Genomic DNA, 11,513 nt, shown 5'->3' on the forward strand with positions numbered 1-11,513 from the left:
ACTACTTATTTCACGACCCTTATCAGTTACTTCATCACCACTAATAGTCATCACCTCCATCACTACTTATTTCACGACCCTTACAAGTTACTTCATCACCACTAATGTCATCACCACCATCACTACTTATTTCACGACCGTTACAAGTTACTTCATCACCACTAATGTCATCACCACCATCACTACTTATTTCACGACCCTTACAAGTTACTTCATCACCACTAATGTCATCACCTCCATCACTACTTATTTCACGACCGTTACAAGTTACTTCATCACCACTCATAGTCATCACCACCATCACTACTTATTTTACGACACTTACAAGTTACTTCATCAGGAGCAGCGAGTAGCGGGCTTTTTTTTATTGTTGTTTCCTTTTTTATGTGCCGTTGTGCTGTTTCCTTTGCTGCAAAAAAGAAAAAAAAACACTAATAGTCATCACCACCATCACTACCTCTTTCACGACCCTTACGAGTTACTTCATCACCACAAATTCATCACCACGAACTCTCGGCAACACCACTACCATCTCTTCCATGACCAGCAACACCTCTCTACTTCATCACCTGTAGCACTCATCACCGCTACTTCGTTCACGGCCTCAAGGACTTACTTCATCATCACCACACTTTTTACATCACTCATCACCACATACCACCACCATCACCACCTCTCAAGACCCTCTTCCATCACCACAAGCTTCTTACATCACCCATCACCACTAGTCACCACCACTGACTCCCTGTCATCACCATCATCACCACCTTCACTCACCAATCACCACCACCTCCCCTTAACAATAATAATAATAATAATAATAATAATAATAATAATAATAATAATAATAATAATAATAATAATAATAATAATAATAATAATAAAGTTAAATGAGTCCTCGTTCGGTTAAAGTTCAACGCACTTCAATTACTTTATAACGCTGTACATTTTTATTCCTGTGATTAAAAAGTAGGACGAGAGAGAGAGAGAGAGAGAGAGAGAGAGAGAGAGAGAGAGAGAGAGAGAGAGAGAGAGAGAGAGAGAGAGAGAGATTGTATTTTTAGCCAAGAGTACCGTGAAAGAGAATAATTGATTCAGCATAGGTTAGTACCCCCTCACCCCCCCCCCTCCCTCATCTCCCGTCCCCCTCCTCTTTCTCCCTTGTAAACGGAATAAGGATAAAGCTAGTGAAAGATTTTTACCTTGAAAGAAAATAGTATACAGGAAAACTGTCGCGAAAATTATGAAAAGGAAAACAATACGAAGAAAAATATAAGAAAAAAAAATATTGTTAAAGATTAGAAGACAAGTTTAAAGGTTATTACCACGAAAGCAGTGAAAAGGAAACGACATAAGGAATAGGGTTAGAGAAAAATTGAGTAGTGAAGAAAAGATGAGAAAAAGAAAATAAGCAAAAAAATATTGTCAAAGATTTGAAGACAATTTTAAAGGTTATTATCACGAGAACAATGGAAAAAAAACAATGAAAAGAAAACGGTTTAGAGAAAAATTAATTAATGGAGGAAAAATACGAAGGAAAAAAAATAAGCAAAACAAATATCTAGTCAAAGAGTGCTCGACAAAATTTAAAGATTATTATCGCGAAAGAAAGGAGAACAATATACGGAAAAGCTTAGTTAAAAAATATGAGGTGAGGAAAAAAAATACAAGGAGAATATGAGCGGAAAAAAATATTAAGTTAAAGTTTCGTGAGTTAAGTTTTTCGTGAAGACGTTTAGCGAGAAGCGTCCTAATTAAACTTTTTTTGGGGGGAGGAAGGAAAGGTACGAAGGAAAAATATATATATGCCGTAAAATATATCCCAAATAATCACGGAGGAGGACAACACACGATGATGATGATGATGATGATGACACGTGATGAAAATAGTTGCCATGGAAACGAGAGAAAAACAGTTATATGTCTGAGCGGAAGAGAAAAATACCGATAATGATTAAAAGATGACCTAAAAACGACGATAAGACAGAAAATAATAATAACGATAAAGATGAAAAGATGTGATAAAGATAATTGCACAATGAGAGAAAAAAAATGTTTCCCGGATATAAAAAAAAAACGTATTAAGAGAACGATGACGAAAAGTTGACACAAAATTAGACGGCATAAGACGAAAAAAAAACAAATATATTTCTTTTACAGAGAAGGAAATAGTTCAAGGGCAATAAAAAAGAAACAATAATTAAAAAAAAAAGCCCGCTACTCACTGCTCCTACAAAAGAGTCAAGACGAGTGGCCAAAAGATATATACAAAAAATAGTAATAATTAAAGTAGCGATAAAAGTAATTGCACCGAGATAAAAAAAAATATTCCCAGATATCACAAGAAAAAAATAAACGCAGACAATGAGGACAAGAAGTGAAATAAAAATAGGGTCACATTCATAAACACTTCGGCGCCCAACTTCACACATTTGACAAGGCTTTCATAGGCGTTTTAAGCCTTCTTTTGTACTATGAACGTGAGAGAACATTCATTAGGATTGATCTCCTTTATGGGCTTTGTAAATAGTTGATGTTGAACCCCCTCCCATCACTAACACAACATCCCTCTCTGTTCCCTCTCCCCAGCATCCCTTTCTTCCATCTCCAAATCCCTAACACAGCGTCCCTCTCATCCCTCCCCAGCATCCATCTCTCTCATCCCTCTCATCCCTCCCCAGCATCCCTCTTTATCATCCCTCTAACATCCCTAACACACTCTCCCTCTCATCATCACTAATACAGCATCCCTCTCTGTTCCCTCTCCCCAGCATACCTTTCTTCCCTCTCCCCAGTATCCTTGTCATCCATTTCCAAATCTCTAACACAGAATCCCTCTCATCCCTCCCCAGCATCCCTCTCTCTCATCCCTCTAACATCCCTAATACCGACACAATTATATATCAAGGAAGGACGAAGGTCTGATTTAAAAAATAGTCGTAGTAGCAATGACAAAAACCTTAACAAAAAAAGTTCCCCACACACAACACAGAAGGAGTAGGAGACGAAGATGATGAAAAAAAAGTTGTGATGAAAATATTTGTCGAGAAAAAAAGGTAATTAGCAGAGGGGATGAAATGACGACAAAGAGATATCCGAGGACTACACGATCCCGCCTCTAACCAAAAAAATTAATAAAGCAAAAAATCATCCAAGTGAACTCTTTCCTTTACTCACCAACACCCTGAAGAAACCTATACAGTCACAACAGCGAGTAGCGGTTTTTTTTTATTATTGTTTCCTTTGTTTGTGTCCTTGAGCTGTTTCTGTTGTAAAAAAAAAAAGCGTCCATATTCTTAAACGTATCGGTCTCCCATCACGATTATTTTCCAAGGCCACAGAGGAGATCAAACGGGTCTTAATGAGTGTTTTCCCCCTTCAGGATGGAGAGGTCGTGTAAATCTATCACCGGCATCGTGAAACAGTTCATGGACATCCCAGCAACTTCCACGAAACTCCCATTACGAGACTATTTTCTTACGCCACAAGAGAAGATCAACCGGGTTTTTATAGGTGGTTTTTACCCTTCAGGATGTATAAGTCGTGTAAATCTATCACCGGCATCGCAAAACAGTCCATAAAAAGCACAGCAATTTCCACGAAACTCTCATTACGAGACTATTTCCTTATGCCGCAAGAGAAGATCAACCGGGTTTTTATAGGTGGTTTTTACCCTTCAGGATGCAGAAGTCGTGTCAATCTATCACCGGCATCTTAATACAGTCCATGAAAAAACACAGTAACTTCCACGAAACTCACATTACGAGACTATTTCCCAAGACCACAAGAAAAGATCAACCGGGTGTTTATAGATGTTTTTTTTATAGATGTTTTTCTCCTTCAAGATGCAGAAGTCGTGTAAAACTATCACCAGTATCACAAAACAGTCCATGGAAATATCAGCAACTTCTACGAGAGGGATTTCAAACATGGGAACTCAGGCGCGGAAACGTTTAAAGTACGGTCTAAGATCACACCCCGACACACTCTGACACACTCTGATACACTCTGACACGTTAGCAGGCTCCCTTAGCACACACTCTGACACACTCTGATACACTCTGACACGTTAGCAGGCTCCCTTAGCACACACTCTGACACACTCTGATACACTCTGACACGTTAGCAGGCTCCCTTAGCACACACTCTGACACACTCTGATACACTCTGACACGTTAGCAGGCTCCCTTAGCACACACTCTGACACACTCTGACACGTTAGCAGGCTCCCTTAGCACACACTCTGACACACTCTGATACACTCTGACACGTTAGCAGGCTCCCTTAGCACACACTCTGACACACTCTGACACGCTAGCAGGCTCCCTTAGCACACACTCTGACACACTCTGACACGCTAGCAGGCTCCCTTAGCACACACCCCGACACACTCTGACACGTTAGCAGGCTCCCTTAGCACACACTCTGACACGCTAGCAGGCTCCCTTAGCACACACTCTGACACACTCTGACACGCTAGCAGGCTCCCGTCCCTTGAATAAGCTCCTCGACATATCACCTTGAGTCCTCGCGCGTTTTTCCACTCCTTAGCAAGATTACACCGTCTCAAGCACATCGTAAAAGCTGCATAACGACGATTTGAAAGCTTCTGAGCATGCATTATTAACACTTTTGAGAGGCGTTTTATAGTCCTGAGGAGTCTCCGGAAATGCTTCGTGACAGTCATCAACACGCTCATACGCTTTTGTTGGTCTAAGTGACACTGAGAGTCATGCAAAGGAGGGTTGAGGAGATATGAGAAAGTAGTTATTTCTTAAGGGGATGGACGGTAGACATGCATAACCTTCAATATCTTTCATTTGTACCCATCCTAACCTAACCTCACCTTACCTCACCTCACCGCACCTCTCTTCATCACATCTCGCCTCACCTCACCTCACCTCTTTTCATCTCATCTCGCCTCACCTCACCTCACCTCACCTCACCTCTCTTCATCACATCTCGCCTCACCTCACCTCACCTCCCCTGACCTAACCTAACCTAACCTAACCTAACCTCACCTCACCTAACCAAACCTAACCTCACCTCACCTCACCTCACCTAACCAAACCTAACCTCACCTCACCTCACCTCACCTAACCAAACCTAACCTCACCGAGCCAATCCTAGCCTACCCTCGCATAACCTAACCTGACCTGACCTAACCTAGAACTTCACGCCTTCTAGTAACCTTTTTATCTCACGAGGATGTATAATCTCTCTAACTTAAAGCACACCAAAAGGTCATTGAAGAGTGTTTCGTTTCTTTTCGTTTCTGTAAACCAAACGAGCTGTATTCTTCTTAAGCACTGCCTTGGATATCTCACGAGGCTGTTTAATCTTGGTAACTCAAACGCATCAAAAACTCGTTCAAGATTACTCCGTTTCTTCTCATTTGTGTGAAGTAAATGCTTTCACTTAAATCTTAACCTTTTACCTCTCTCCTGCATATCTCATGAGCCTGTTTAATCTTAGCAACTCATGTAATAATAATTTTCTCACGTGTGCAAACTCAACGCCTTCTTTTTAACCTTTTACATCTCTCCTGCATAGCTCATAAAACTGTGTAATTTAGGAACTCATTCGACAACATCATTTATTACGACGTGTAGACTGAACGCTATTATCTAACCTTCCAACATTAACTATACCTCTGTCACCAACACGTTAAGAGTCACCGCGCATCACATTCACATCAACCAAACATCAGTAACAAAATAAAATCCCCATACAATACATCCAAAGCATCATTAACACAGCATCCCTTCCCTTCCCTCTCCCACGCTAACACGGCATCCCTTCCCTTCCCTCTCCCACACTAACACGGCATCCCTTCCCTTCCCTCTCCCACGCTAACACAGCATCCCTTCCCTTCCCTCTCCCACACTAACACGGCATCCCTTCCCTTCCCTCTCCCACACTAACACGGCATCCCTTCCCTTCCCTCTCCCACGCTAACACGGCATCCCTTCCTTCCCTCTCCCACGCATCCCTTCCTTCCCTCTCCCACATAACACGGCATCCCTTCCCTCTCCCACACTAACACGGCATCCCTTCCTTCCCTCTCCCACACCAACACAGCATCCCTTCCTTCCCTCTCACACTAACAAAGCATCCCTTCCCTTCCCTCTCCCACACTAACACGGCATCCCTTCCCTTCCCTCTCCCACGCTAACACGGCATCCCTTCCCTTCCCTCTCCCACGCTAACACGGCATCCCTTCCCTTCCCTCTCCCACACTAACACGGCATCCCTTCCCTTCGCTCTCCCACTAACACGGCATCCCTTCCTTCCCTCTCCCACACCAACACGGCATCCCTTCCTTCCCTCTCCCACGCTAACACGGCATCCCTTCCTTCCTCTCCCACGCTAACACAGCATCCCTTCCTTCCCTCTCCCACACCAACACGGCATCCCTTCCTTCCCTCTCCCACACTAACACGGCATCCCTTCCCTCCACACTAACACAGCATCCCTCCTTCCCTCTCCCACACTAACACGGCATCCCATCCCTTCCCTCTCCCACACTAACACAGCAACCCTTCCCTTCCCTCTCCCACACTAACACAGCATCCCTTCCTTCCCTCCCACACTAACACGGCATCCCTTCCTTCCCTCTCCCACACTAACACGGCATCCCTTCCTTCCTCTCCCACACTAACACGGCATCCCTTCCCTTCCCTCTCCCACACTAACACGGCATCCCTTCCCTTCCCTCTCCCACACTAACACAGCATCCCTTCCCTTCCCTCTCCCACACTAACACAGCATCCCTCCCTCCTCTCCCACACTAACACAGCATCCCTTCCTTCCCTCTCCCACACCAACACAGCATCCCTTCCCTTCCCTCTCCCACACTAACACAGCATCCCTTCCTTCCCTCTCCCACACCAACACAGCATCCCTTCCTTCCCCTCTCCCACACTAACACGGCATCCCTTCCCTTCCCTCTCCCACGCTAACACGGCATCCCTTCCCTTCCCTCTCCCACTCTAACACAGCATCCCTTCCCTCTCCCACACTAACACGGCATCCCATCCCTTCCCTCTCCCACACTAACACAGCATCCCTTCCCTTCCCTCTCCCACACTAACACAGCATCCCTTCCCTTCCCTCTCCCACACTAACACAGCATCCCTTCCCTTCCCTCTCCCACACTAACACAGCATCCCTTCCCTTCCCTCTCCCACACTAACACGGCATCCCATCCCTTCCCTCTCCCACACTAACACGGCATCCCTTCCCTTCCCTCTCCCACACTAACACAGCATCCCTTCCCTTCCCTCTCCCACACTAACACAGCATCCCTTCCCTTCCCTCTCCCACGCTAACACGGCATCCCTTCCCTTCCCTCTCCCACTCTAACACAGCATCCCTTCCCTCTCCCACACTAACACAGCATCCCTTCCCTTCCCTCTCCCACACTAACACAGCATCCCTTCCCTTCCCTCTCCCACACTAACACAGCATCCCTTCCCTTCCCTCTCCCACACTAACACAGCATCCCATCCCTTCCCTCTCCACACCAACACGGCATCCCATCCCTTCCCTCTCCCACACTAACACGGCATCCCTTCCTTCCCTCTCCACACTAACACAGCATCCCTTCCCTTCCCTCTCCCACACTAACACAGCATCCCTTCCCTTCCCTCTCCCACTAACACGGCATCCCTTCCCTTCCCTCTCCCACACTAACACGGCATCCCTTCCCTTCCCTCTCCCACACTAACACAGCATCCTTCCCTTCCCTCTCCCACACTAACACAGCATCCCTTCCCTTCCCTCTCCACACTAACACAGCATCCCTTCCCTTCCCTCTCTCCCACACTAACACAGCATCCCTTCCCTTCCCTCTCCCACACTAACACAGCATCCCTTCCCTTCCCTCTCCCACACAAACACAGCCTCCCTTCCAGACTATCTCCCACACGAACACTGCATCCCATCCCTCTCCCACACTAACACGGCATCCCTTCCCTTCCCTCTCCCACACTAACACAGCATCCCTTCCCTCTCCCACACTAACACAGCATCCCATCCCTTCCCTCTCCCACACTAACACGGCATCCCTTCCGTTCACTCTCCCACACTAACACAGCATCCCTTCCCTTCCCTCTCCCACACTAACACAGCATCCCTTCCCTTCCCTCTCCCACACTAACACGGCATCCCTTCCCTTCCCTCTCCCACACTAACACAGCATCCCTTCCCTTCCCTCTCCCACGCTAACACGCCATTCCTTCCCTTCCCTCTCCCACGCTAACACGGCATCCCTTCCCTTCCCTCTCCCACACTAACACAGCCTCCCTCTCATCATCACTAACACAACATCCCTCCCATATAACATCCCTTTCCGCAGCATCCCTCTTATCTAACATCCCTCTCATTTCTCATCCCAGCATCCCTCTCTTTCATATCCCACACTAACACAGCATCCCTCCCATATAACATCCCTCTCCGCAGCATCCCTCTTATCTAACATCCCTCTCATCTCTCATCCCAGCATCCCTCCCTTTCATATCCCACACTAACACAGCATCCCTCCCATATAACATCCCTTTCCACAGCATCCCTCTTATTTAACATCCCTCTAGCAGCATCCCTCTCATCTCTCATCCCAGCATCCCTCTTATTTAACATCCCTCTAGCAGCATCCCTCTCATCTCTCATCCCAGCATCCCTCTTATTTAACATCCCTCTAGCAGCCTCCCTCTCATCTCTCATCCCAGCATCCCTCTCTATCATCTCCCTATGCCTAACACAGCCTCCCTTTCATCCCTCTCACAGCATTGACTCCCGCAACGGCCCACTTACCCTCTCGAAGCACTGGTCAGGCATGGGGGACCGAGCCACGTTCAAGGTCACGCCCCCGGGTCAGGGCCTCGCGGTCAGCCGGGTGAAGGACGAGGACGAGGGGGAGTACCGCTGCAGGGTAGACTTCGGCTCCTCCCCCACCAGGAACCTGAGGATGAAGTTGCAGGTGGTGGGTGAGTATTGGGGAGGAAGGGAAAGAGGGGAAAGAGGGGAAGGAGGGGAAAAAAGGGAAAAGAGGGAAAAGAAGGGGAAAGAGGGGAAAGAGGGGAAAGAGGGGAAAAGAAGGGGAAAAAGGGGAAAGAAGGAGAAGAAGGGGAAGAGGGGAAGGAGGGGGAGGAGGGGGAAGAGGGGGAGGGGGGATTGGGGAATAGTGTCTTTTATCGTTTATTGCTAATTCATTTATTCCATTTATTGCTTTCATTCCTTTATTCATTCTATGTCATTTCTTTATTCTTTATCCTCAGGTGAGTATTGGGGAGGAGAAGTAATAGAGGGGAATACCATTTTTGTCCTTTATTCTTTATTTCATTCATTTATTTATTCGTTTCATTGATTCATTCATTTTAATTATCTACCATTTATTATTCCTTATTATTCCTTCCTCCTCATTATTCAATCTTCCCTTACTCCTGCTATTTAGTTTATTTTCTATTATTCTATGTTTATATTCATTGAGTTCATCTTTGTTCTTTACCTTCTACCTTTCATTCTTCTTTATTATTTATTCTTTTCTTACTCTTACTACTTAATCTTCAACGGTTTTCTTCTCTTTCTCTTACAAACAACAATCTACATATCCCTTATTTATCTTTAACCTGTATCCTTCATTCTTTTCATTACTTACTATTTGCTTTCTCTTCCTCGTCAATATATTCTCCCGTTTTGATCTTTTTTCCACTCTCACTCTCGACATCTTTTTCACTTTCACTCTCGACATCTTTTTCACTTTCACTCTCGACATCTTTTTCACTCTCTCACTCTCGATATCCTTTTCACTTTCACTCTCGACATCTTTTCACTCTCACTCTCGACATCTTTTTCACTCTCACTCTCGACATCTTTTTCACTCTCACTCTCGATATCCTTTTCACTTTCACTCTCGACATCTTTTTCACTCTCCACTTTTGATATCTTTCTCATTCGCCTACGCTCGATATATATTTGTAAGAGCGGGAAATAGAGAGAGAGAGAAAAAGGGAAGGTCTGTGAGGGGTGATCGTGATGGATAAGAGGTTGTGGGCGTAGGGGATTGATGGCAGGGGTGAAGGAGGGGGGAGAAAGAGGTATGGGGAGCGTTGGAGGACTGGAAGTGGGGTGAGAATTGATAGGAGAGGGAGAAGGAGAGGAATGTGTGTGGAGAGGGGGAAGCAGTAATCAATGGGTGACGTGTTAGGAAAGGTGTGTGTATGGGGGGAAGAGGAGGAGGAGGGGGAAGCACAGGTAGAAAAAGAGGAAGTAAAGGTGTGTCTATGGGGGTAGAGAAGGAGGAGGAGGAGGAAGTACAGGTGGAAAAAGAGGAAGGAAAGGGGGAAGGAGAAGTAATAGTCGATAAGTGGCTATTAGGAAAGGTGTGAGGGAGTGAAGGTGAGGTTGAGGAGGGTAAGAAGGGGGAGGATACTAATTTTGGGGAGATAATTTGAGGGGAGGACAAGTTTAAGTAGGGTTAGGGTGAGACATATTGGGTATTGAAGATGCTAAAAACTGCACGGGGGTATTATTCTGAAAGGTTGGTAAGCATAGGTGAGGTTATGTTACGGCTGAGTTAGGTTAGGTTAGGGGGTGGTCAGCATAAGTGAGGTTATGTTACTTAGGATGAGGTTAGGATACAAATTTGGGGAGATAATTTGAGGAGGACAAGTTTAAGTAGGGTTAGGTTAGACATATTGGTGAAGTTATGTTAAAGGTTAGGTTAGGGGTTAGTAAGCATAGGTTAGGGGTTGGTAAACATAGGTGAGGTTATGTTAGGTACGTGTAAGTTAGGTTAGGTTAGGGGTCAGTAAGCATAGGTGAGGTTATGTTAGGTACGTGTAAGTTAGGTTAGGTTAGGGGTTAGTAAGCATAGGTGAGGTTATGTTACTTAGGGATGAGTTAGGTTATGTTAAGGGGTGGTAAGCATAGGTGAGGTTATGTTACGGTTAAGTTAGGTTAGGTTAGGGGTTAGTAAGCATAGGTGAGGTTATGTTAGGTACGTGTAAGTTAGGTTAGGTTAGGGGTTGATAAGGTTGAGGTTAGCTGTATGATACTGTATTTGGATAAGTGTATGAATTTATGCGTGGATGAGAAGGTGTATATGTGCTGTATGTTTTAGGAGCAGTGAGTAGCGGGCTTTTTTTTCACATTTGTTTCCTTTTTTTTATGCCCTTGAACTGACTCCTCTGCTGTAAATAAATAAATAAATAAAATAAAATAAAATAGGCCTGTATATACGTAGTGCAGTGTATAGTGTATTTTGAGTGTATGTATAATGTATGAATGACGAATGTGTATTATGTGTATGTATATAAGTGTGTGATATAAAAGTGTCTAAGTATAAGTGCGTCAGTGTGTGTGTGTGTGTGTGTGTGTGTGTGTGTGTGTGTGTGTGTGTGTGTGTGTGTGTGTGTGTGTGTGAAGCGTAGGTGTAATAGCGTGTGTGCTCATATGTCGCCTCTGGTATTGGTGTTCGTCCAAGGGAATACGTTATTGACATAGTAATATAA

General features: G+C 45.0%; 1 protein-coding gene across 1 annotated transcript in view; it reads left to right on the top strand.

Moving 5' to 3' along the window:
• The window catches only part of LOC127005742 (neural cell adhesion molecule 2-like), a 178,878-nt gene that overhangs the window by 84,007 nt on the left and 83,358 nt on the right, over window positions 1–11,513 (top strand). Inside the window, exon 3 of the mRNA XM_050874854.1 lies at window positions 8,788–8,987. Coding sequence (XP_050730811.1) covers window positions 8,788–8,987 — 200 coding nt within the window. The remainder of the gene's footprint in view (window positions 1–8,787; window positions 8,988–11,513) is intronic.

This window comes from Eriocheir sinensis, chromosome 30 (assembly GCF_024679095.1).
Source record: "Eriocheir sinensis breed Jianghai 21 chromosome 30, ASM2467909v1, whole genome shotgun sequence".
NCBI lineage: Eukaryota > Metazoa > Arthropoda > Malacostraca > Decapoda > Varunidae > Eriocheir > Eriocheir sinensis.